Source organism: Dipodomys spectabilis, unplaced genomic scaffold, assembly GCF_019054845.1.
Source record: "Dipodomys spectabilis isolate Male_0828 unplaced genomic scaffold, ASM1905484v1 ptg000085l, whole genome shotgun sequence".
Classification (NCBI taxonomy): Eukaryota; Metazoa; Chordata; class Mammalia; order Rodentia; family Heteromyidae; genus Dipodomys; species Dipodomys spectabilis.
The window spans coordinates 2,485,768-2,512,322 of record NW_024870762.1 but is presented as its reverse complement, the minus strand read 5'-3'; the positions used below and the strand labels follow the sequence as shown (position 1 = coordinate 2,512,322).

Below are 26,555 nucleotides of genomic sequence, written 5' to 3'. Positions count from 1 at the left end.
AACCAGACTGTTTGGAACTATCTATCTCCTAACCTTGCCAATGGTGACCAGGGACCAGTTTATCTCTCCGTGCTTTTACTTCCTTTTTGTAAAATACATCACTTATGCCTCCGTCATATACTCACATTACGTAAAATATTAGAACATTACCTGGTACTCAGTGTGGATTATGAAAGCATTTTATAATCATAATTATTACTTCTACAAGTTTTAGTAAGATGTATGATGCATAGGAAACATTAACAAAATGATACCTGTTTTAGTCTATTTTTGGCTTCTATAATATCACAGGCTTAATAATTTAAAAAGAAATTCAGAACCAGGAACCAGTGGCTCATGCCTGTAATCCTAGCTACTCAGGAGGCTGAGAGGCTGAGGATCATGGTTCAAAGCCAGCCCGGCCAGGAAAGTACATGCGGCTCTGATCTCCAATTAACCACCAGACAACTGGAAATGGCGCTGTGGCTCAAATGGTAGAGCATTTATCTTGAGCTGAAGAGCTGAGGGACAGCGCCCAGGCCTAGAGCTCAAGCCCCATGACTGACCAAAAAAAGAAATTTGACTATAGTTCACAGTTTTGGAGATTGGGAAGTTCAGGGGCATGGTGAGTCTGATGAGGGCTCTCCTGCTGCATTATTTTCTCTTGGTGGAAAAGTAAAGGATGAGGGAGCACATGAGGGAGAGCTTGCTTTATAACAAAACTACTCCAAGAGGAAATAACTCACTCTTGTGACGACTCCCCAGAGAACTCCCTTAAGCTGTTCATGAGAGTGGAATTCTCATGTCATAAACATCTCCCAGCTGGGTGCTAGTGGCTCAGTAATCCAACCTAGCTACTCAGGAGGCTGAGAGCTGCAGATCACAATTCAAACACAGCCTGGGCAGGAAAGTCTGTGAGACTCTTAGTTCCAATAAACCACCAGAAAACTGGAAGTGGTGCTGTAGCTCAAAGTGGTAGAGTGCTAGTTGTGAGCAAAAGAGCTCAGGGACAGCACCAAGGCCCCTAGTTCAAGCCCCATGATAGATTAAAAAAAAAATACCTCCCATTAGATCCCACTTCCTAGCACCCCCATAGTGAGAATGAAGACTCCAACACTGGACTTTGGGGAAACATTCAAATCATAACACTGTTGGTGTTATTATTCCTAAGCTGAGGATTGGGTGATAGCATTTCTTATCCTGATCAGCTGTGAAAATCTTTGTATGCAATTGATGACAATCAAGTTATGAAGACAATCCAGGGCCTTTGCAGGGCTGTTGTAATTGCTTCCTGTCTCTCCTATAGATCAAGATCCAGCAGGCTGCCATGGAGCTGGAGCTGATGCCATTCAATGTTCTGCTCAGGACAACACTGGACCTGCTGCAGGAGAAGGATCCCGCACACATCTTTGCGGAACCTGTCAACCTGAGTGAGGCAAGTTTCCCCCTACTTCCCAAGCAGCAAACCTGTTCTGAATTAGACATAGATTGAGGAGACCAAGAAGGGGCTGGGCCTCAATGTGTTCAGAACCAAGGGTGGGGGTGGTGTCTACTCACACCTGTACACTTGCCTGTGGTGAGTAGTTAGCAGGAGGTCAGGGTTGGGCCAGGGCCCTAAGGCACCGAGTTAGCCTGGCATGGCTAAACCAGAAAGTGGGGAAGCCAAAAGTGCCGGTGAAGGGTGCACCTGTTTGGCTAGTAAATGGTTGTTGTAATTGTACAGGTTTTATATGTTTAGGTTCCAGATTACCTGGAATTCATATCCAAGCCAATGGATTTTTCTACTATGAGGCGGAAGCTGGAGTCCCACCTGTACCGCACCTTGGAGGAGTTTGAGGAGGACTTTAACCTTATAGTTACCAACTGCATGAAGTATAATGCTAAAGACACAATTTTCCATCGAGCAGCTGTCCGCCTGAGGGACCTGGGAGGGGCCATCCTGCGGCATGCCCGGCGGCAGGCAGAGAACATCGGCTATGACCCCGAGAGGGGCACTCATCTCCCTGAATCACCCAAATTGGAAGACTTTTACCGCTTCTCCTGGGAAGACGGTGAGAAGCCCAGATGGATGGGGAGGAGAGGGACGAGAAAGAGTCACAAGGACAGGGCCCAGAGAGCTAAAGGTCAGGATGGGCCTTGGCGTTTTTTTTGTTTTTATTTTCGTTGGTCATGGGGCCGGAACTCTGGGCCTGGGTGCTGTCCCTCAGCTCTTCAGCTCAAGTCTAGCGCTCTACCACTTGAGCCACAGCGCCACTTCCAGCTTTTTCTGCTTATGTAGTGCTGAGGAATCGAACCCAGGGCCTCATGCAGGCAAGGCAAGCATTCTACCACTGAGCCACCTTTCCAGCCTAGGCCTTAGAGTTTTAGAGTAGACTAATAAGCAAAGCCAGGGATAGGCACAGACTGGAATGTGGAATAATTTAAGGGTTAAAGTTCAACTGTGCACTGAGCACTCTTGAATGGTAAGAAAAGAGTAGCTTTTAGGAAAGCTAAATCCTCACCAGGAGTCTTCCTCTCTTGGATCCACTTTGTGTGGCATCGAAGCACGGGGCAGAGTATAATGCTGGTGTGAGCATGCTTCATTCAGAAGAGTACAGATGGAGGATCAGAAAAGTGTAGATGCTTCTGAGCCCCACACTCTGCCTGCCCCTGCCCTCTGCCTGTCGATGGCAATAGCAAAATAATCACTGAGTCTTGTGCCTACTCCATGGAGCCTGTAATCATGACTCCATGAACTGCTTGACTGTGAACTGTTTCCTGCAGATGTTTTCCACATTCTGACTTTGTCCCTGAGGCTGCCTTCCAGTCACCAATGTTACAGGCCAAGACCCTGTGATACTGCTGGAAGCCACTGGCCTAGACAGTCATACATCCAAAGGACTTGGTTTCTTTCTCTTGTCCTGGGCCAGGCAGATCCTTCAGTTTCCTCTGTCCTCCCTTCTCCCTGACAGTGGACAACATCCTCATCCCAGAGAACCGGGCACATTTGTCCCCAGAGATGCAGCTGAAGGAATTGCTGGAGAAACTGGATCTGGTGAGCGCCATGCGGTCCAGTGGGGCCCGTACCCGTCGTGTCCGCATGCTACGCCGGGAAATCAATGCCCTTCGACAGAAGTTGGCACAGCCACCACCACTACAGCCACCATCATTGAACAAGACAGTATCTAATGGAGAGCTGGCAGCAGGGTCCCGGGGGGATGTGGCTGTGTTGGAGCAGGTCCTGCAGGAAGAACCAGAAGATGATGGTGACAGAGGTGAGAGAAGGTCACAAGCATGGTGCTGAAGTGGGTGAGAGGGGCAAGGGTTAAGCCGACATCTCTTGAGAGTACCGTCCTCAGGTTTAGATCTGACCCTGTAGGCAAGCAAAATCCCTGGACAGTATTACACTTCCATATGCTCAGGGAGGGGATAATATTCAAAATATTGAACGATCAATAAGATCTGTCAGAGTAGATATTGGCTTTGTATTGGACTGGGCTCCTGAGGGTCCCTTATGTAGATGTTTAGTTGCTGCATTGTAGGCGGGAGTTTCAGATGCTGGAGCATAATAAACAACTAGCTAGCTGTTTATTAGCCAGTTAAGAAGTATTATGGTTTCAGTTTTTTGTTTTGTTTTTTGTCAGTCAAGGGGCCTGACTCTGGGCCTGGGTGCTGTCCCTCAGCTCTTTAGCTCAAGGCTAGTACCTTACCACTTGAGCCACAGCCCCACTTCCAGCTTTTTCTGCTTATGTAGTGCTGAGGAATCAAACCCAGGGCCTCATGCATGCAAGGCAAGCACTCTACCACTGAACCACCTTCCCAGCCCCCCCAAAAGTCTTTTCTTACCAAGCTGGCTTTGAATCTTGATCCTCAGAACTCAGCCTCATGAGTAGCTAGGATTATAGGCATGAGCCACCAGTGTCTGACTCTGTAGAAGCTTAAAGCAGTTAATTAAATTAGAGTGGGAGTGGGGTGGGAAATAGAGCCAGAAGTAAAGACCCTACATGTGGCTTGGTTTCTTTCTTTCCCCTTCCTTCCTTCCTCTCTATCCCTTCCTCTCTCTCTCTTTTTTTCTTTCTTTTTCTTTCTCTCTCTTTCTCTTTCTCTCTCCCTTCCTTTCTCTCTCCCTTCCTTTCTCTCTCCCTTCCTTCCTTCCTTCCTTCCTTCCTTCCTTCCTTTCTTTCTTTCTTTCTTTCTTTCTTTCTTTCTTTCTTTCTTTCTTTCTTTCTTTCTTTCTTTCTTTCTTTCTTTCTTTCTTTCTTTCTTTCTTTCTTTCTTTCTCCAGTCCTGGAGCTTGAACTCAGGGCCTAGCCACTGTCCTTGAGCCTCTCTGTGCTCAAGGCTAGCACTCTACCACTTGAACCACAGCACCACTTCTGGCCTTTTCTGTTTATGTGGTGATGAGGAATTGAACCCAGGGCTTCATGCATGCTAGGCAAGCACTCTACCACTAAGCCACATTCCCAGACCTGTGGCTTGGTTTCTTAAATGGTTTTAACCCTGGCGCTGGCCAAGTCCATAGGCAGAGGCCATACTGCAAAAGGCAGCCAGAGAAGTGATTCTCAGAAACCTAGCAGCCTTATAAACTGAGCTGCTTCCCATCTTTCCCTATCATTAACATAATTGTCTCTTTCATACTGGACCTTGAATCTAAGCCTAAGGCTTGGGAAGGCTTATCAGTCACCCAGTTTAAAAATTGAGAGTTAATCTTTAGGAGATAAGGGCCCAAATTACAGAGAATGGCCCATTTTATTTTAGGTTGGCAGAGAATGGGGATATGGTTGAGAAGTCACACTTGGCATTAGATGGCTTTCTGTCCATTGTGATTTCCCCAACTTGCCATGTGGCAGGCAGCATGCCTCTTGTATCCCACTTCTGGGCTCTGAAGGGCAGTCAAGTGCAATGGGCCAACTGCTGCAGCCCCACCTAAAACATTTCACAAGAACAAATTATTTTCCAGCCCCACTTCACAGAGATTCAAATAGGGAAGTCTGGGCTCTGAAGTTTGAAGATGTGCAAACTGGTTTACGAACTACTGATTTCTTGGTCACAGTGCTCTAAGTGTAAACTTATCCTTGTGCCTGCTATTTGTCTATCACTTGGCTGATGAAAAACAAAATTGATGACAGATGAGAAGACTCAGAAATTAACATTGTTGGCCTCAAATCTGCTAAGCTGAGACTTAATTATTGACTAAGCAGCTGACTTTCTCAGGTATAGCGTAACATTTGTAATCCACACCTTGTAAGCTTTTTTTAAAGAAGTACTCCATCTTTGGAGATTTGGTTTCATTTGGTCTGGGTTTTGACATGGGCATTAGGACTTTTAAAAAGCTTTCTACTTGATTCTAAACATAACCAGGATTGAGACCTATTAGCATAGGTAAAACTTTTTCCTATTTTACTTTTATCTTAGAAAGTCAATGTGGGATGCGTCTCAAACCTAATACTTACCCATACTTCTCAGTCCTTGGTTATTAGTCTCAGTTTCTGGCTTACAGGAACAGACAATTTCTAAAATGTTCAAGCAGGTTCTCTTTTTCTCTAACAGATGACTCCAAACTGCCTCCCCCACCAACCCTGGAGCCCACTGGGCCTGCACCTTCCTTGTCTGAGCAAGAATCTCTTCCAGATCCCCCTACTCTGAAACCCATCAGTGATAGTAAACCTCCAAGCCGATTCCTCAAGCCCAGAAAGGTTGAAGAAGATGAGCTCTTGGAAAAATCACCTTTACAGCCAGGGACTGAGCCCTTGCAATGCTTGCTCAGTGACAGTGGCATCAATAGACTGTCTCTCATGTCCCCTGACACCTCTGTTGATGCATCTCTTGGTGGTGTGGGTCGCCGCACATCAGTCCTCTTCAAGAAGGCTAAGAATGGGGTTAAGCTTCAGAGGAGCCCAGACGGGACCCTGGAAAATGGGGAGGACCATGGCATGATGAGTGCCCCTGCCTCTCCTGCCAGCATTGAGGATGAACACCATTCCCGGAAACGGACAAGAAGCAGGAGCTGTAGTGACAGTGAAGGAGAGAGATCGCCCCAGCAGGAAGAAGAGACAGGTGGGACCCTGCCTCTGACTTCTCTTGCTACTTCTCATCTACTTTTCTGCTTTGCCTTGCCAGCCAGCACCTTCCCCAGTTCTCCCTAATGGCCTCTATTGAATCCAGTAGTTGTACTGGGAGCTCCATACTTCTTCACAGTTGGTCTAGCATATGTGCTGGGTCTGAAGAAAATAGGCCTTGAGCAGGTATTTTCAGAAGGCCAGATTGTATCTAGGGGCTGTTTTCAACCTGAAAGGGATGTAAGGTTGCACGTGGCAAAATGGTTCCTACCTTCATTTTATTTCATTCATCAAGTATATCAGGCACTGTCTTGGGTACTGGGGGAAAAATCCCTTTGAACAGAATAGACTAAAATCTCTTTTACCTGGATATTGGTGTCTCATGCGTATAATCCTAGCTACTCAGGAGACTGAGATCTGCGGTTCGAGATTCAAAGCCAGCCTGGGCAGGAAAGTGTCATGAGATTCTTATCTTTAATTAAACAACAAAAGCCAGAAATGGAGCTGTGGCTCAGTTGTAGCTTAAGGGACAGCACCAAGGCCCTGAGTTTAAGCCCAGGTACTGGCACACACAAAAGTATCCTCTCTTACAAGGGAAGTAGGCTAAAAGCAAAGGAGGTATCTTGTATTAGCAACCTTTCATAAACAGGAAATAGGGAAAGGGGATAGAAAATGCAAGGATGGTAGCTAGGAAGTTCTGAGGAGGTGATATTTGAAAAAAGTAGTGAGAGCTACTTTTTTTTTTGGGGGGGGGGGGGGGGTCTGGTCGTGGGGCCTGAACTCTGGGCCTGGGCGCTGTCCCTCAGCTCTTCAGCTCAAGGCTAGCACTCTACCACTTGAGCCACGGCGCCACTTCCGGCTTTTTTCTTTTTGCTTATGTGGTGCTGAGGAATTGAACCCAGGGCCTCATGCATGCAAGGCAAGCGCTCTACCACTGAGCTACTTTCCCAGCCCCAATGAGAGCTACTTATATATAAGGGAAGATGTACAAGATCATTGCTCAGGAAAGGGAACATGCCTGCCTGTCCAAGGAACCTGAGAAGACCAAGTGTGGTTGCAGCAATATGTAGGAGTGGTAGGCTAAGGGATTAAGCCAAAAGAAACTAATCATGGGAGTTGAGTCACCAAAGAGTCCTTACTGCTAGTCATGGGAGAGGGGAGTTAATAAAATAAGACTCAATTTGGGCTTAGGTACAGAGAAATCACAGAGCTGAATAATACGTGGTTAGATGTCAGGTGACAAGTAGAATTGTTAGGGCTGTTCAGGGAATTTGAGCAGGGGAGGTAGTCTCTGAACTTTCCATCCTGGGGAAGGTAGTATCTGAGCTGGCCCCTGTGGGGCAAGGGCAGGATAGAAAAAGGTAGATGGAGACAGAGGGCTCAGGCTAAGCATGCGGATACAAAAAGGCAGTCTGGGGCTGGGAAGTTGGCTCAGTGGTAGAGCGCTTGCCTTGCATGCTTGAGGCCCTGGGTTCCATTCCTCAGCACCACATAAGCAAAAAAAAAAAAAAGGCAGTCTGTGAGGGCCACTTTGGTAGGGGGCTTCCTGGAGCCTCAGGAGCTTTGAAAGTACTTGGTTTCTCTTTTCCTACATAGCATCTTTCCAAACTTCCTTGTATTATGATAGCAAAAGTTTAACATAGAGAGGCAAAAGCTTACCTGGCTGTGGCTAGGCATACCTGAATTCAAACTTCAGCTTCTTATTAGAGCTACAACCTGGTAAGAATTTAACCTCACTGAGTTCGTTTCTTTGTTACCAGTATGGATCTAGAAATAGCTATCTTCCAGGATTGAGTATTGGAAATGTGCTGTATGATATCTGCATACTTAGTGCAGCAGTAGAGGGTAGCAGTTACTTTTATCTTCTTAGCTTTATCTTGGCTCAGCCAAAGAGTACTGAGAACACTGAAAACTGAAAGTCCTTACTAGTTTGATCTAGGTCTCAGCATTAGGCATGTTAACTTTAAGGCTACCTACTGGAGGATACAAAATCTGTTCCTCTCCTATCATCCCAGCTCCTCAACACCTAGGAATACTGCCATACAGCTTTGGTTGAACCACATAGAAACAGGTATTGATCTTTATAGGAGACAAACCTGAAGCACAGCTGGCTTCAGTGATCTGAATTGAGATCATTATTAGAGGAAGGTCCAGATCAAGGTGTAGACATCTTAGCTCAGATACCTGCTCTGACAGGTGTTTCTTGACTCAAATTTCTGGCCAAGGTATCTTTTTTTGTAGCTCTCAAATCAGGTAGGTGCCTGGCTTACCTCCACACTGTTCTTGGCTTAGATGTCAGAGCTGTAGGACTCTCGAGTGTGGTTAGAAACAAGTTGGATAGCTATAAGAGCAGAAGATTCACAGCAATGTTATGTGCCTGGGATGATATCTGTGGGTTATCCTCTGTCTCTCAAAACTTCTTCCTATAAGCAGGCACCCTCTATAAGCAAGAAGGTATTAGCTTTACTTCCCTTTGGTGAAGCTAAGGTATAAAGAGGAAAAGGAACTAGTATTTCAGAACCCATTCTATTTTTTTTTTTTTTTTTTTTTTTGGGTCCGGTCATGGGGCCTGAACTCTGGGCCTGGCACTGTCCCTCAGCTCTTCAGCTCAAGGCTAGCGCTCTACCACTTGAGCCACAGCACCACTTCCAGCTTTTTTTTTGCTTATGTGGTGCTAAGGAATCAAACCCAGGACCTCAGGCATGCAAGGCAAGCGCTCTACCACTGAGCCACTTTCCCAGCCCTCAGAACCCATTCTAGATGCTGGCTTCTGACTTACCCATCCTGGGAAGGTCTGGGCTGCTGTAGTCCTGAAAAGTTTCCCTTCCTCAACTTAGATCAGCTCTGCTAGACATGAGATGTTGTGGAGCCAGCCCTTATCCTGCCCTGGCTTCTCCTGACACCATCCCCAAAGAATGAAGCTAGCTGCTGCTAGCTCTGTGGTGGGAAGGGCATGTAAGTATTTATCTCAAGAAGCAAGGCAGATGTACTCCTCAAGAGACAGAAAAGACTCCCTGATAACTGAAATTTGAAATTAGAAGCATAATCCAAGGCCTTGTGAGTCTGCCAGGTAGGGAACTCAATATTGTTCTTTGTAGCAAAATAGCAGTAGCTAGAGTCAGCTGTATGCAGTATTTTCCTTAGAGTGAGAAAATAGGAAGCAAAAACCTATAATCTGCTTGAGCCAGCAGTGTTTTCTCAAGCCTTTATCTCTGTCTCACTGTCTCAACTCCCCGACACCCATTTCCTACAGGGAGGAACAGCCGCTGAGCCTCTCAGGTGGTGTTTCATGTGGTATGTATCAGGAGAAGCAGGAATGCTATACTCATGTTCATTCTGTGTTGTCATTGGCAGGTGTGACCAATGGTTTTGGAAAACACACTGAAAGTGGGTCTGACTCAGAATGTAGCTTGGGTCTCAGTGGTGGCCTGGCATTTGAAGCTTGCAGGTAAGAACTCCTGACTCCCAAAGCTTTGTGAACAGCTGTGCCACCTCTCCCTTCATTCTCCATTGTGTCAGATTGAACTTCCTTCTCTGTTTCTAGTCCTGAAGCTCCTAGGAAACAGGATGAACCTTGTCTTTCAGGTCTGCTCTAAGGAGAAGTAGTGCCGATGCTTTAATAGTGTTATATGAGCCAGTGCCTCTACCACATACACACTGTATAACCAGCTTTATTATGGATCTAGCCTTGACCTGTTGGTTTTCATAGCATTGGTCTCATGCCCCCATATCCTCTTTCTCCCCCACCCACTAGTGCTAGGGATTAGACCCTGAACTACACATATGCTAGGCCATTGCTCTGCCACTGAAATATACCCTAGCCCTTCATTAGTCCTTAGTTTTTTGAGATAGGGTCTCAAGCTCAGGCTATCCTCAAACTCCTGATCCTTCTGCCTTAGCCTCCAAAGTAGTAGGATTATAATATGCCACACTTGGTACTTGTAGCCTGAACCTCTATAGAGGTGGTGTAAAAATAGGAATGAGCGGGGCTGGGAAGGTGGCTCAGTGGTAGAGCGCTTGCCTTGCATGCCTGAGGCCCTGGGTTTGATCCTCAGCACCACATAAGCAAAAAGAAAAAAAGCCGGAAGTGGCGCTGTGGCTCAAGTGGTAGAGCGCTAGCCTTGAGCTGAAGAGCTGAGGGACAGCGCCCAGGCCCGGAGTTCAGGCCCCACAACCGGACCCAAAAATAAATAAAAAAAAATAGGAATGAGCTAGGAAATTTAGAATTGCCTTTATTGACCAAAGGCCCCAGATCATCAACCATCTTTGAGCTGCGAAGGGATTAGTTCTCTTTTGTCTTTCTTTAACCTGATAATATTCTGAGACCAAAACCTTCGAGTTCCTTTCAGGTCCAGGGTTGTTAAGCTTTTTATTATTCATTCTGCAAGACCCCTTCATTATGCATTTCTAGAAATGAAAGAACCTCACTGCCACAAAGGAAAAATGACTAGTCTTAAAGGCTGATGTCATGGCCCACCGCAGCTATCGAGTGGCTCCTATTCAGAGTAGGGGAAGAAATGTTTCCAGGCAGCCCCCAAAGGCTGGTGTCTGGTTCTGAAGTGCTTTCAAGGGAGTTGAGCCTGTGTTCTTTTTTTTTATTTTTTTATTTTTTTGGGTCTGGTCGTGGGGCCTGAACTCTGGGCCTGGGCGCTGTCCCTCAGCTCTTCAGCTCAAGGCTAGCACTCTACCACTTGAGCCACAGTGCCACTTCCGGCTTCTTTCTTTTTGCTTATGTGGTGCTGAGGAATCGAACCCAGGGCCTCAGGCATGCAAGGCAAGCGCTCTACCACTGAACCACCTTCCCAGCCCTTGAGCCTGTGTTCTGTGAGGTGCTTCCGCTACCCTGTCTCCTAGGCTCCAGGGGCCCTCAGCTACCCCTTGTTCCTCACCAGTTCCCCACTTTATGAGTCCTTTGAAATTTTTCTCTCCATAAAGCTTCAAAATTGCCTTAGCTCTCTCCCTCTCCATTGCAGCCTCTAGAAATACAGGAAGAGAGAATGGGAGAAAAAAGTTACCAGACATAGGTAGAACTGATTTCAGAATCACAGAGAATGTTTTTAGTCTGCTCCCAGGTTTTAATTCTTGCCTTCATTCAGAGATGAAGTCAGTGGGTGACTGAGGCAGGAAGATCATCTGTAGCTACACAGTGAGTTCAAGACCAGCCTGAACTACAGAACTACATAGCAAGACTTTGTCTCAAAAATCAAAAACAAAATGGGGGAGGGGAGAGAGGATGAAGGGGCTCTCAGGATAGACAGCTAGTTAATTTGAATTGGGGTGTGAGCAAGTTCATCTAACTGTAACTTGTAGCCCTTGACCAAAAGATGGAAGGTGTGCTGGTCTCCCTCCATGAAAGAAAAGGCACCCTTCCCAGTTACGATTCACAAGCAAGCCAGGCCAGGCTTTTGGTTAGCTTATTGATTCAAATGGGGTTTGCCTGTGTGTAGATTCCAGTCCAATGCCACTGATTTTTCTGGTGCTGCTGCTTGATACAGAAAAATAGCCTCGGAAAGCATTTTCCCTTGAACTCAGTAATTCTCAGTGGAATGTCAGACTTTAAAATGGGAGCTCTCCAAGGGCTCTAAGTACTGTGGGTTTTTGTGTGTGTCTGTGTGCTAGTCCTAGTGCTTGAACTCAGGGCCTGGGCCCTGTCCCTGAGCTTTTGTGCTCAAGCATTCCCCCACTTGAGCCATACTTCTGGCTTTTTTGTTAGTTAATTGTAAATTTGAGTCTCATGGGCTTCCATGCCAGAACTTGGCTGCCTTTGAACCCCCATCCTCAGATCTTGAGCATGAGTACGTAGGTTTTTGACTTAAGTCACCGGTGTCTGGCTAACAAGTTTTTGTTGTTGTTGTTGCTGTTGTTTCCTCTCCACCGTGCATAAATATATAAAGGAAGAACTGATCACTAACCCATCCCTCCTCTCCCACTTGTCTCTTGGTTGATCTTTTCTGTTGGTTTTCTGAATAGGTTGGGGTTGCAACTTCTTTCTGTAGTCATTCATCCAACTACTTACAATAAACACGTATTGGATGCCTGGCACTATTTTATACTAATAAGGTATCTGTTCTGGAATTTATCTTCTGAAAGGAGAAGTGGAGGTTGAGTCAGTAAACAAGATAATTATAGATTGGGTTGCTTGCTTAGGCCTGGATAACTTGGATAGATAACTGAAATGCAGGCCTGGATTTCAGGGAAACACACGCAGACCTCGTATTAGTGTAGCATCCTACTTAATTGAAATCTTCTTTCTCAGAGCTTAGCATTCCATAACAGTAATTAAAAAATTACCTTGAGTAAAACATTAAAATGTACTGCCTTCTATGTAATAATTACAACTGTTATTCACTAGATAATGCAGTGTGGCCTTGTATATTAACTCCTTAAATTCCATTAACACCATTGGGGGAGCACTTCTTTCAGAGAAGTTAAGTAATTTGTCCAAGGTTACAGAACTAATGAGAAGAGTTGGGTTTTGAGCCCTAGTAGTCTGGTTCCAGAGTTTCATTACACAGGGATTTTGCTTTGTTCTTTTCTGTTGTATTCCTGGGATTTAGTTGGGCACATTTTTTTTTTTTTTTTTGGTCAGTCGTGGAGCCCGCACTCTGGGCCTGGGCACTGTCCCTCGGCTCTTCAGCTCAAGATTAGTGCTCTACCACTTAAGCCACAGTGCTACTTGTGGATTTTTCTGCTTATGTGGTGCTGAGGAATTGAACCCAGGGACTCATGCATGCAAGGCAAGCACTCTACCACTGAGCCACCTTGGACAACATTTTCTTAGCATAAAGATAAAAGTCAGTTAAACCAAGTACCGTTTAAGTCTGGACAGATAAAAGTCCCCAGCCACATTCTTTTTACCTGGAAGCTTGTTTTTGTTGTACATTTGAATTGCATATGAAGCTATTTAAAAATACTGATGCTGGATGGGCCCCAGTTAAACCATTGCTCTGTGTTGGTATCCCAGATTTGCTTATTACCCGTTAGTCTTTGTCTAAAATATACTTTACCTCTTTGCAGTAGCCATGTTTAAAAAAATTGGTCCACTTACAGAGTTAAAAAATCCATCCCTATCCAAGAAAAACTTCACACATTAAACCATTGAGAAGTGAGAAGTAGATTTCTTTTTTCAATTTAAAAATGTCCTTTCTAATTCTGGAAGTAAATGTGTCCATTATAGAAAATTTAGAAGCAAGGCAAAATTTTAGACCTCAGTCTCGGTTGGTTTTTACAGATGAAGAATGTAAATCACAGAGTAAGGCATTCTAGATAGATGTGAGGTGGCCGCTCCTCATGTCAAGGCTCCTGAGGCTCTGGACCAGAGATTAGGTGAAGTCCAAGCAACTTGGACAGGAACCTCTTTCTAGGTTTAATCCTTTTGTGTGATGGAATGGTTCCTGAAGCCAGGTGGGGGCTTGGAGGTGAAAAGTGTGGATCTATAGGGGATGTTGACACTCCATCCTCCCCAAGGGCTTTTGCAGCTCCACTCCAGTTAGTGACAGGAAAGCAGGACTGAGTATGATAGCCATTGAAGCTGCTCGTTTCACCCCTTTCCCTGCTCTGTATGCAGTGATCCGGTGCCCCCCAAACGCAGCCGTGGGAAGCCAGCCTTGTCCAGAGTGCCCTTCCTGGAAGGTGTAAATGGAGACTCCGACTACAGTGTCTCAGGTGAGGAGGATGTTCAGACAGAGTCGTGAAGAGCCAGGTCTGTGGGCTGCTGCACTGCTGGTGCTTAGAACCAGGCAGTTTGTTCTTGAGCTCCCCAAACCCTGGGTCACTGGCCAAAGAGATGGCCCCTACTTAAAAAAAAAAAATTACCTGAATTGAGTAGGCAGCATATACCCATAGTAACAAAAACTAAAACCATGTAGAAGGATGTACAATGAAAGCCAGTGCCTCTCCTCCCTGGAGGACCAGTGCATTTTCTGTTGTGTCTTACTCAACCCTCCCCTGTATATTACAAGCCAACACCTGTGTTTCTGTTTGAGTGAGTAGAGAAGCCTAATAGATACATGTTCCTCTAAATCATTCCTTTGTTCTAGTTAATGATATACCCTGGAGATTCTTCTGTGCTTTGTCTTGGCACCCTAGAGTCCCATTATATAGAGAGGTACTTCCATTTGTTTAGCTAGCCCAATAATAACGGACATTTAGATTGTTTTCATTTACTATCATAATCAGTATTGCATTGAGCTATCATAGCTGTACATAGATCATTTTAGACTATATGTATGGTAGTGAAATTGTTGAATTAAAAGAAGTGTGTTTTGTGATTTTGATAGGTATTGCCTGTCTACACTCACTAATCAGTGATAGCCTGTTATCACTGAATCTCACACATTTGTCATTTCACACTGAACCCATGACCTTGGACAAGTCAAATAAAGGACAGAGCCAGGCCAGGAGGAGGGGAGGGATCTGGATTGGTACTCTGTGTGCTTTGGATGCCCTGTCTGAAGTTTCCATTTAATATACAATCTGCAAGACTTCTTTGCCCCTCTTTCCTTTCCCAGCTGATTTCTTCTCCCTTATTTCCTTTCTTATGTGTGGTGATGGATGCCTGACTGTGTATTTCATTACTCTGTGTGACTGTCAGCACCCAGAAGGCAGGGTTCATGGCTAGATGAATCTGTACAAAATGTAAGCTTGAAACCAGGAGTGGACTGGCGTAATTTTGTGCTTCTGGTGATGACATTTTATTTTTACTTTTAAAACCCACATATTTAAAATAATGTTGAAAGAAATTTTAAAAGGGAATTAACCTCTCAGTTCCATCATCTTAACATGATTATCTTCATTTCTCTGTGTTGCCTTCTGTTTACTTTAGGCATGTTTTTAACAAAGTGTTAATCTCAAACTTGTACTTTTGAATTCTGCTTTTTTAAAAAATTATACTTTTTTCATGCTGACACATATGTGTCTTATATTATTGGAACAAGGTATCTAACAATGTTTTAAAATTTACTTAACTATTTTACTGCTAGACATTTGGGTCATCTCCGACTTTTAACATGACATCGTATAGTGAGCCCACAGTTTTTTATTCAAAATCCTTTTATTCATTGTAAAGTTGTTTTTCTTAGAATAAACTGCCGAGGAAGGAACTTACTGGAACAGATGGTTTATCCACTTTATCCTGAGACACACTGCCAAATTACATTCTGGAAGGATTGCACTGGTCTGTGGTTTCACCCGCAGTGTGCAAACGCACACGCTCCCACTCAGCCTTCCTCTTAAGCATTGGATCTTACCTGCTGTTGTCTCACTCAAGTCAAAACAGTATGGTGTCTTTCTCTTAAATAGATATATTTTTTAATTACAAATGACTGATACTGTTTCCATAAAAATAGAATTGCCATTCTGTCAGTGTAGAGCCTTGGTTGAGTGAACTGTCCCCTCTAGTCCTCAGTTTGTAGGAATAGGAGGGAGGAAAGAAGCATTCTCAGAAGTATTTATGAAATACTATCCATGTGTCTTATGTACTGGATAGATAACCAAGGCGATGTCCCTGTCTCAAGATGCATTCCTACTATAAGATTCTGACAAAAACAGACTTGCTAGGCATGGTTGGCAGGTGATGTTAATCCTTACCCTCAAGAAGCTGAGATAGGATAGAGAGCCTAAGGTCAGCCTGCACTACGTAGGGAAATCAAGATCTCTCTGAGCTATATATAGCGAGACCTTGTCTCCAAGAGAGAAGGGCTGATGGTATAGCTCAGTCATAGAGTACTTGCCTAGTGTGCTCGGTCCCTGGGTTCAATCCTTAACTCTGGGGGAGGTGAGGAAACGGTCACAAAAAACTTGCAGACTTGCTTGGCTCTGCTGGTTATGACCTGATGGCCCAGTGTGGCCCAGTTTAACAATAACTCATTAGCAGTTGGTTTTTATTGGGTAGAATGTCCTTTCCAAGCAGTTTTTCCATGAAACCCCCATCACTAAGACTCCTACTCAGGGCCATACAGTGGCATGGGGCTTGTCCAAGTCTCTCTGAGGCCCTGGAGGTGAAGCAGTTATATGTTTTTCCCAGGGAAAGCCATTCTAGGGTTCAGGTTCAGAGGTTGGTAAATTATGGCCTTCTGCCTGTTTTTAAATGGCTGGTGAGCTAAGAATGTATGTTTTAAAATGATTTTAAAAAAATCAAAAGAAGAATGGTTGGCATGTTATAATGTGAAAATGACATAAAATTCAAATTCCATTTCCAAAATAGTTTTATTGGGACAAAGCCACATTCATTTGTGTACATAGATTGGCTATGGCTTTCCTCATGTTGCAGCTGCAAAGTTGAGTAGTTGGACAGAGACCACACTGCCCATAAAAACCTGAAATGTTCACTATTTGGCCATTAACAGAGCTAGTTTGCTGACCCCTGATCCAGTCTAAAATCTCTTAAGGAGAACAAAGAAGAGGAAGGGTGGAGGGCCTGTTACTGACTCATTCCTGGGCTGCCCCAATCGAATGAAAACCACAGGCAGGGCTTTGGGGGTACCATTCCAAGTCCCCTTTGGGCACTGTTTCCTCCCCTCCCCCACCCCCAGGCAGAAGCCTCCTGATGCCCTTTGAAGACCGCGGAGACCTGGAGCCCCTGGAGCTGGTGTGGGCCAAGTGCCGAGGCTATCCCTCCTACCCTGCCTTGGTGAGTCTGCCCCAGACGCCACCCTCCTGCCTATCTTGGGCGGCTCTGGCCCTTGCCTTGCCTTGGGGGCTTATCTGATTGGATCAAGCCAGCTTAAGAGTGGTGGGTGTCATTGCCTTTAGTTGCAGAGGGAGGGGGCCTTACCCCAGCCTGTGTTGGACAAACCAGCTAGAGTCCCAGCTGGGAGCAATCAAAATAGACTAAAAGTATGAAGACACTAGGGTTCTTAGAGTTTTAAATAGCATTTCTTTATTTGCTTACGTGTAAAAGTAGAGATTTAAAACACTGTTAATGCTGCTTAGATGCTTTATTAAACATCTGTCGTGCTAAGTCCTTGAAACACGGAGGCATCATATGGTTCTTCTATTTTGTAGGAAAGAGAACATAATCTGTTAACCATAGTCAGCCAGCTAATAAATGGCAGAGTTGGAATTTAAGCCCAAGGCTCAGTATGTGTGATGTCAAAGCTTGTGTTCTGAGCCACTGAGTTCAAAATCACCCATAATTCTGTCTCACCCATAATTCTGTCTGTTCAGGGATTACTTGGTATATATCCACTTCATTTTTTTAAATAATGCATAAATATACATGTGTATGAGACCATGGTCTGTTTTTAACCTCCCTTCCACTTAACAGCTTATTATAAACCTTCTTGTTTTATGCTATTAAACATTCTCCTCCATCACTTCAGTTTAATGGTCGCATTTTCCGTTGTGTTCAAGTGCCATATTTCAAATTATTTCCTAGCTGCTTATTGAGATTGAATTTTCACTGTGGTAAGCAGCAGCAAATGTCACTGTAGCTTTATCTTTGTGCACATTCATGATTGTTTCTTTCCATTGAATGCTTTGGGATGCCTTCTGGGATGAAGTCTATACAGAATTGTGATATAGGTTGCCAAGTTGCTTGAAATCTCCAGTTTATACTATCAGCAGTAGCTAAAAATTCCATACCACCTTAAGTTGTCTTTTAAAATTGTTTCTTCATTAAAGATGGAAAGTCCACTCAGCTCTGGAAGATACCACTAATTCTAAATCTTTAGGGTGTGTCAGAATCACCTGAATTTTCTTTTCTTTTTGTCAGTTATGGTGCTTGAACTCTGGGCTTGGGCTCTGTCCCTCAGCTCTTCAGCTCAAGGCTAACACTTTACCATTTGAGCCACAATGCCACTTCCAGTTTTCTGGTGGTTAGTTGGAGATAAGAGTCTCCAACTTTTTTTCTGCCCAGGCTGGCTTTGTACTGCAATCCTCAGATCTCGGCTTCCTGAGTAGCTACGATTACAGGTGTGAGCCACTGGCACCCGGCTCAACTGAATTTTTAAAACAAATGTGTACACCAAGTCATCTCTACCCTAGGACTACCAAATAAGATTCTCTGAGGCATGAATATTTTTTCAGAAGGTTTTTTTTTTTTAGGTGATCTATAGTCCAGGGTAGGAGCTACCCAGCCTCTCAGTGTACACAGAACTCTTCTCCCACCCGTTCCCTGTCTGCTGCTCTAGAGCTTAACCTCAGCCTCTTTTAAGTTAGAGGATGGGCACTCAGATCCTATCCAGGCAAATAAGGAAACTCTCAAAGGGATTATGCAATTTGTTGGAGCTTCATTGGGACTCATCTTGCCTTTCTTCTCTCCACCTCAGCAGTGGCAGGTGTGGAAAGTTCCACAGTGTGATCCAACAGCTGGAGAGACCTGGGGCCAGAGCCTGTTTGATTTCACAAGGTTCTGGGGTTAGCCAGGCTGAGCCCACAGAAACCCCAGCTTAGGCCATTAAGGAAGTGATTGACGCTGTGCAGGCTTGGGTGTTTATTTAAACCTTACCATGCAGAAAAAAGGCAGTCTAAAACTCATGTTTTACAAAGAAATTTAACCACTATCTGAACACACCCTGTTTTTATTTCTGTGCTCTCCCAGTGCTTTTCCTATGCCTGCTTCAATATGTATTTGCATGTTGTATTTTAATATTTTTTTCAAGCTGTCTTTTAAACAAATGTATTTTCTTGGTTTGAGATTTTTTTTTTTTTGAGGGGAGGCATAAAAATAAGGTACATTATAGAAAAGCAACACAAACCCATTATTTTCTTATGTCGACTCTGAAATGTTTTGCAGTGTTCTTCCTTTCCTTGCTCACATATTATAGTTACATATATAGTGTACGCTCTACATTTATTGTCTAAGATCTTAAATTTAACACAAGCTTTATTTCCATGCCATTTTACATCTGCATAGCATTCACTGAGTGAATGGGCTGTCTCATTTTGGGGGGTGACAGCTGTCCTCAGATGGCACACTTAGCCACCTTGCCTTTGCTATCAGGAAGTTTTCACCACCCACCCCCAGGAGCCAGCATGCTGCAGTCAAGATGGAACATATCAGAGTAGAGGAGCCACTGCCTCTAGTGGCAGGCAAGGACGTTTAGAAAGGCGGTTAGAGTTGTTCCTCAGGACACTTAGCTTTAGTCCCAGGAGGACTAGCAGGCTGGGAGATAAAATTTTGACCAAACTTACAATTGGCAGGTAGAGTGGAGTGGGGGTGGGGGGACGTTTAAAACTCTTAATCAGAGCGCCTGTTTTCAGCTGCTGGTCTTGAGAGGGATGTGGGAAACTGGCAGACACCCAAAGGTAAATAATGAGAGAGTTTATTATGAGAAGAGGCCTGCCGGGACACAGGGTATAGGAATTAAGACTGTTCTGTCTCTAGAGAGGGCTGCTTCCTTGGTAAGCTTCCAAGTGTGCACAGATTATCAGCCAGCTTCCCTGGAAGTAAGGACTGTTCAGGAGGTGGCTTGTAGCAGACACTCATGCCTTGGCTGAGCATCTGGTTTTAGTTTGAATGTCCAATTTTAGTCCAGCCCTGGCGTCGCCAGCTCTATCACTCTCCTTCACCTGTCAGTGGGCTTCTTGGAATCAGTAAAACATTGAAAGGAGATGACGTGTGAGTAATTAAGAGTTCTGGAAACTTAAAAGTGCTCTATACCTGGAGAATTATTGTGTCAATGCTGTAGTCATTTTTGCTAAGCACCTGCTCTAAGCTAGGTAGTAGGTACTGAGTGCAAGAAGCAAACAGAACAAGACAGGCCAAGCCTCTGCCCTTTGGGAGCTTGCTACCTCAAAGCTTAGCTCCTCTAGTAATCCTCGATTCCAAGCACATCATTTTCCTCACTACCTCTAGGCTCAGTCTCTCTCATTTCTCTCCTCTCTGATCTTTCCATGGAGATGACCCATATGTATCTGGTCCAGGCCAGAATTACAGTCAGACAGGAAGGTGGTGGGTAGACACCTGTACATGGAACTGAAAGACTATTCCTCTTGCTGATGCAGAATCCTTCAAAGCTATGGTCTTTATATAAGACCCCTGAGCATTTGAGATGGATTACAAAGGTGAATTCAGGGGAGTGGGGAATGGCCTCCTCCCCACCCCCTCTCTCTTTCTCTATCTTCTCTCCCCCCCCCCCCCCCCCCCCCGAACTCTGGGCCTGGATATCGTCCCTGAGCTTTTTCACTCAAGGCTAGTGCTCTACCACTTTGAGCCACACTTACAGTTTTCTGGTGGTTTATTGGAGATAAGCATCTCATAGACTGCCCTGCCTGGGCTGGCTTTGAACTGTGATACTCAGATCTCAGCCTCCCGAGTAGCTAGAATTAGAGGTGTGAGCCACTGGTGCCTGGCCTCTTTCTCTTATGGGACATTGAGAGGAAGAGGTTTGTCTGTCTAGTTTGGATATCAAAGATAGCCCACTCAGTCCTGACATCCTCACCCCTGGAGGCCTCCTGCTGCTTCTCTCTTGGCTCTGGGGCCTGTAGTCCTTGGTGCACGTTCCCTCACAGGACCAGTTGAGCAGGGCTGGAAGATTAGAACAGTGAACTGGGAAACAGTCATGGCTTCCATTTGGGGGCTCTGTGGGTCATGGTAGCTACATCTTTGCCATCCTTTGATTGTAGGCAGAGCCTACAATCTAAGTATACCTTAGATGTGGGGTGCTTTTGTGGCTCATCTGGTATTTGGGGGTCCCTGAATACTTGCCCTGTCCCATTAAGTTCTTGGCTCCTTTCTGCCTCCAGATCATCGATCCGAAGATGCCCCGAGAGGGTCTCCTGCACAATGGTGTCCCCATCCCTGTCCCCCCACTGGACGTGCTGAAGCTGGGAGAGCAGAAGCAGGCAGAGGTTGGAGAGAAGCTCTTCCTTGTCCTCTTCTTTGACAACAAGCGCACCTGGTGAGTGGTCCTGTGGTCCTGAACCCATGCCAGGGTGTGAGCTTCAGGTGAAGGGACAGGCCTTTGCCTGTGGCAGTTAGCCTACACTTAACCATGTTCGTGATAATGGAATGCTACCATGTGTCTAACAGCATGTCTAGGAATAGCATCGCAGGTGAGGCTCCCTGGGAAGTGCTCTGTGGCTGAAATTTGAGTCAGGAGACCTCCTCAGGAGTCTTGAGAATGAAGTCTACAACTCTGGGCAGGGGAAGAAGTCAAACTGTAGTGCATGTGGAACAGACCTTATTTAGCTCATCCTCTGGGAGCTTGGGGAAGGAAAGAGGGAGTTGAGGCCATCTCTGGGGAGCGGAGGAGACTTGGCCAGGTAGCTCCCAGGTAAATGATTCCTGGACAGAGACAGCTGAGAACCTATCCCTACCCCTACTCCCAGCAGCTAGGAAAGCAAGTCTCAATGCTAAGGGGTATTCTGTGTGAGGGACCCACTCCCATGGTGTAAGTGTCTCAGTATCAGCAGGAGAATACTGTCACCTCTGCTTCTGTAGAATTAGGTAGAATAGTCTGGCAAAAATAATGATACTAATAACTGCTATTGAGTATTTACTCTGCCTGTATATAAATTGCTATTAGATACATAATTGTATTTAATCTTACTTAAATCTTAATCCATCACAATCTTTTCTTTTCTCTCTCTCTTTTTTTTCTTTTTGGTCATTCATGGAGCCTAACTCTGGGCCTGGGCGCTGTCCCTCAGCTCTTCAACTCAAGGCTAGTGCTCTACCACTTGAGCCACAGCGCCACTTGGGGCTTTTTCTGCTTATGTGGTGCTGATGAATCGAACCCAGGGCCTCATGTATGCAAGGCAAGCGCTTTACCACTGAGCCACCTTCCAGCCCATACAACCTTTTTTTTTTTTTTTTTTTGGTGGGTCGTGGGGCTTGGACTCTGGGCCTAGGGGCTGTCCCTGCGCTCTTCAGCTCAAGGCGAGCACTCTACTGCTTGAGCCACAGCGCCACTTCTGGTTTTCTACTGGTTTAGTGGAGATAAGAGTCTCATGACTTTCCTGCCCAGGCTGGCTTTGAACCATGATCCTCAGATCTCAGCCTCCTGAGTTGTTAGGATTACAGGCGTGACCCACCAGTGCCGCCCCACAACCTATTTTTTTGGGGGGGAGGGGGGGTCTGGTCGTAGGGCCTGAACTCTGGGCCTGGGCACTATCCCTCAGCTCTTCAGCTCAAGGCTAGCGCTCTACCACCTGAGCCACAGTGCCACTTCCGGCTTTTGTTTTCCTTTTTGCTTATGTGGTGCTGAGGAATAGAACCCAGGGCCTCAGGCATGCAAGGCAAGCGCTCTACCACTGAGCCACCTTCCCAGCCCCCCACAACCTATTTTTTTATATAAAAAAACAGATTCAGAAACCGGAGACTCAAGTCTGATATGGTAGAATAACCTGTAATCTCAGCACTCTGAAGTCTGAGACAGGAGGATCATAAATTTAAGGCCAGCATGGGTTACATGGTGAGAGTCTATCTTAAAAAAAAGTAAACCAGAAGTGGAGTTCAAGTGGTAGAATTCTGGCTTGGGTGGAAAAAGCTCAGGGACAGTGCCCAGACCCTGAATTCAAGCTTTGCAACTGACAGGAAAAAAAGCAAGTCAAGATTCCATTGACAGGGCTGGGAAGGTGGCTCAGTGGTAGAGTGCTTGTCTTGTATACATGAGGCCTTGGGTTCGATTCCTCAGCACCACATAGACAGAAAAAGCTGGAACTTGCACTGTGGCTCAAGTGGTAGAGTGCTAGCCTTGAGCTGAAGAGCTGAGGGACGGCGCCCAGGCCCAGAGTGCAAGCCCCACAACTGTCCAAAAAAAAAAAAGATTCCATCGACAGAACTGGGGTGCAAACCAAGATCAGGCTTCAGAGGTTGCACATTAGATTTACCTAGGCATTTAAAACATACGCAAGTCTTTGGGAGTTTAAAATTTATTCTTTCACTCTCTTTCCCTCTCTCGCTATCTCTCTCCCTTCTTATCTCCCTCTCTCCTCCATCTCTCTTTCTCTGTCAGCCCCTAGGAGATCCATGGATTTCTTGCATCATCTCTATTTCTATCCATGGCACCCTAGTTTCCCAAGGCAGAGTGAGGCTCGGCACCTTTCAGGGTCACTCAGGCCTCTCTGTGAGATGGCAGAGGAGTCCCTCTTGGCTCCAGTACCAAGGGAAGGCCTAGCAACCAAATAAAACCCATGCTGTTTCTTCTGCCCCTGCACCCTGTGTTTACTGCCCTCTCCTGCCTGATTCTTGGTGGCTTTTCCATAGAGAGTCCTAGGCCCTCTGCTTGGCCTTGCTTGCCCTAGGCAGGTGAGCCCAGAGGAGCCCTGTACAATCTACCACACACAGCCCAGTGTCTTAACTGTGCTTGCATTGCAGGCAGTGGCTTCCTAGGGACAAAGTCCTGCCCCTGGGTGTGGAAGATACCGTGGACAAGCTCAAGATGCTAGAAGGCCGCAAGACCAGCATCCGCAAGTCAGTGCAGGTGGCCTATGACCGCGCAATGATCCACCTGAGCCGAGTCCGGGGGCCCCACTCCTTTGTCACCTCCACCTACCTGTGAGGGCGGGGCTGTGCCTGTGTCTGTCCTGCCTCACCTCCCTCCCACGGGGCACAGAGAAGCTTCTCTTGTCCCTGCCAGATGTTTGGCCGGCAGCTTCCGCTTCTCATGGCAGGCCAGGGACTGGACCGTGTCCCTGCTAAGGGAAAGACCTCAGTTTTGACCAATCATATGTTCCGCTGGAGGGCCTGCTATGTGCCAAAAACTTCTGCCCGAGATCCCTCGGGATATTCCACTGAAGAACCACTTAGAAGTAGAAACAGCTGTGGGGCTTGAGCCCAGCAGAGGAGCTGGACTTGGCCCAGAAGGCAAGAGGTACTGGGCTCCATGAGGGGCTGCCTGGCTCCCTCTACCCCCTTCCCAGCTAACCACACCTCAGGGCGGGCGAGGTTCTGATACTGATCCCAGAGATGCTGTGGATGCATGAGGGTTCCTTGGGGGAACCTCACGGAGCTCCCCTTCTCCCCTCATTACCCATTCTCACACCTCCCTGCCCCATCCCCACACCCAGCCCTACACTGCTTTCCTTGCTTTCTCTTGTGCCAATTTGACAGAAACATCACCAAACTAGTCTTCTTTCTTTAATGTCTTATTCCCCTTCTTGCCCAAGTACTCTGCTAGGTGGAGATCTCTGCCAGCTCCTCGGGGCTCAGGCAGAGGCCAGCTCATCCTGTGAGGGTCCTGTCCACCAGCACACCATTCCCACTCTCTCTAGACCTCTACTACTGCTGCTGCTGCTCTGCTGAGGGCCCTGCTGTGTGCTGTGCGCATGTGTACTGTGAGTGGGGCCGGGGTCCCTCCTGCCCCCTCCTCACTGCCAGACAGCCTGAAGCTCCCGTCAGCAAACTAGGCTGGCATATGCTGTCTGTCTGCCCACTTGGATATTGAGGGTGGTGTGGGGTAGAACGTGCCCTCCAGCCAGGAGTACCCTCTGCCCTGCTCTTCTCTTGTGGCTTTTCTTCTTCTGCATCTGAAGCCTCAAACCTCACTTTCTACCATTGTGGACAGCCTGGCACCGCCCTTCAGCTCTCTCCGCCTGCCAGTCTCTGCTGCTCCTGCTTCCCAAACCAGGGAACGCAACCTTTTATTTCACACCCCGTCTCCTTCCCTCTTCCTCTTCCACCTCCTCCCAAACTCCACCTTCTCAAAATGGAAGGGGGAAAAAAGCTGTGAATGAGGAATGCTGATTTGACAAAACAGCGCAACTTTCAGAAGCTTTGACGTCTGTTTTCTGGACGTTTATTTTCACCTCTTAAGCACCAAAGTCGCAGGCCAGGTTGCAGGCCACTGATTGCCATGTTGATTTTTAACTTGATGTTCTTTTTAATTGTTTTAAATTTTTCATAGGGGAGTTTTGGACACAACACAGTCACTGGGGAGATCACTGCCATTTTTACACACGCAACTTTTTAAAAATGCAACCACACACCAACTTCTTATACATGGGACACGAGCCAGAGTTTAAAAGGGAACCAACAAAACTATAGCATAAAGGATAGGATTTTGGATTTTGTACAATAATAAAAAACAATACAGCATATGGCTAAGGAAGGACCTGGTGTATATAATTGTATAATACTGTTCTAAATTATTCAGGCCTATACTTTCCATTCTTGGAGTCCTCATTGTGTGGCCACGTGATGTGGCTTATTTAAAGGAGCCAACATGTCCCCTCCCCAGGTAGTTGGTCAGCTGTGGACTCTGTGACCTTTGTCTAAACCTGTGTTACAAGATCTCGGGTCTCTCTCTCCTGCTCTCTCGCCCTCTCCTCTCTTTTTCCCAGTACATTCTCTTCTTAGTCTCTATTTTTCAATCTCTTTGAATCTCTCAGTCTCAGAGTCTCATTTTCTTAAAATGCTCTTTTAGAAGAGAAACGGCTCAGATCCTGCTGTGGCATGGGGCCTGCGTGTCTCTGTCGCGTCTGCTGTGAAGCACATGATGCTCTATTTATTGTAGAAAGTTGACTTTATTTGCTTTCTAGAATTGTTTATAACAGATGGTATAAGAGAGGTAATAAACAGAGAAAACTCTATGCCTGTAAAGATTACAAAAGTTAATTTTACCTACTATAATATGACTGTCGGAAACTTATTTTCTCTCTGAGAAATAAATGTTCTAATGGGCGTCCGTTGCTGTGCATTGTTTGCTGGAATCACTGGGCCGCTCAGCTACAACTGCCCACCACCTCCAAAGGCTGGGCCACTAAGAATGGGCCTGTTCCTGGAGGAGGAGGCTCTGTCTCTTGGGGAGGGTAGGAAGATAGGCTCTGACTTTGTTTCTCTCCCAGAGAGGGCTGCCTTCTAGAAGCCACGGCAGGGCCCAGCCTTCTTTGCCCCATGCCTTAGCTTCTTGGTGGCCATGTTCCTTGAGCTCTGCTCATTCAGCTGGAGAAGTTGTACCACTGGCATCTCTACCACGCCTGCCAAGATGGAGCCAAAGGATGCAAAAGCCTCATTTGCTGTTCCATGTAAATGGATAGCTGGAACATAAGGGGACTGGGGGCCACAAGCCCGACCTCTCTTCCATTTGAATGAGCCTGACCTTTGTTTTATGGAAGTGAGCAAACAAACCAGTAAGACTAGGAGAAATTAACCATGATTGCCTAAGAAGTGGTGGCAGAATCCTGGGACAGGTGACAGAAACTTAACTGTGGCCTCCTTATGGGCTCCACAGCACTACCAGGCTGCAGGGCTCTCCACACTGGTTGTGACCCCGTTTTTGAAGGGACATCTTGAAGAACAGAAGCACAAGGAGAGTTTTTAGGGACAAGGTGCTTGGGGGCAGCACCTACAATTATGTCCTCTGGTCCTGCCCAGAAACCTTGCTTCTGGTGTGACAGGGAACAGAACTGGTCACCCCCACAGTGACACCGAGGTCACTGCCGTGCGAGTCCTCATTGACAAAGAGCCTTTGTTGACAATCTTTGCATTGCGTGTTGGGTTACACGGATACACGCCCTTGGTCTCAAGCACTTGACCTGATCTATAAGAGACCTTGCAGACAACCAAAGGGGAAGAGTTTGATGTGGAAGAGTTTGGGAGAGACACATTTGATTGAGGAGCAACAAAGGATTCGAGGGAAGAAATAATGCTTT

General features: G+C 46.0%; 1 protein-coding gene across 2 annotated transcripts in view; it reads left to right on the top strand.

The window, feature by feature from the left end:
- Brpf3 (bromodomain and PHD finger containing 3) overlaps positions 1-25,588 on the top strand; it is a 40,601-nt gene extending 15,013 nt beyond the window's left edge. The window contains exons 5-13 of one of the 2 annotated variants that reach the window (XM_042684144.1): positions 1,286-1,414; positions 1,718-2,030; positions 2,931-3,233; positions 5,509-6,015; positions 9,372-9,465; positions 13,585-13,682; positions 16,550-16,647; positions 20,706-20,860; positions 23,281-25,588. In XM_042684144.1, the coding sequence (XP_042540078.1) occupies positions 1,286-1,414; positions 1,718-2,030; positions 2,931-3,233; positions 5,509-6,015; positions 9,372-9,465; positions 13,585-13,682; positions 16,550-16,647; positions 20,706-20,860; positions 23,281-23,464 (1,881 nt within the window). In that variant the 3' untranslated portion in view covers positions 23,465-25,588. The remainder of the gene's footprint in view (positions 1-1,285; positions 1,415-1,717; positions 2,031-2,930; positions 3,234-5,508; positions 6,016-9,371; positions 9,466-13,584; positions 13,683-16,549; positions 16,648-20,705; positions 20,861-23,280) is intronic. The other variant, XM_042684145.1, reaches the window with a different exon arrangement.
- The last annotated feature ends 967 nt before the right edge of the window (positions 25,589-26,555 follow it).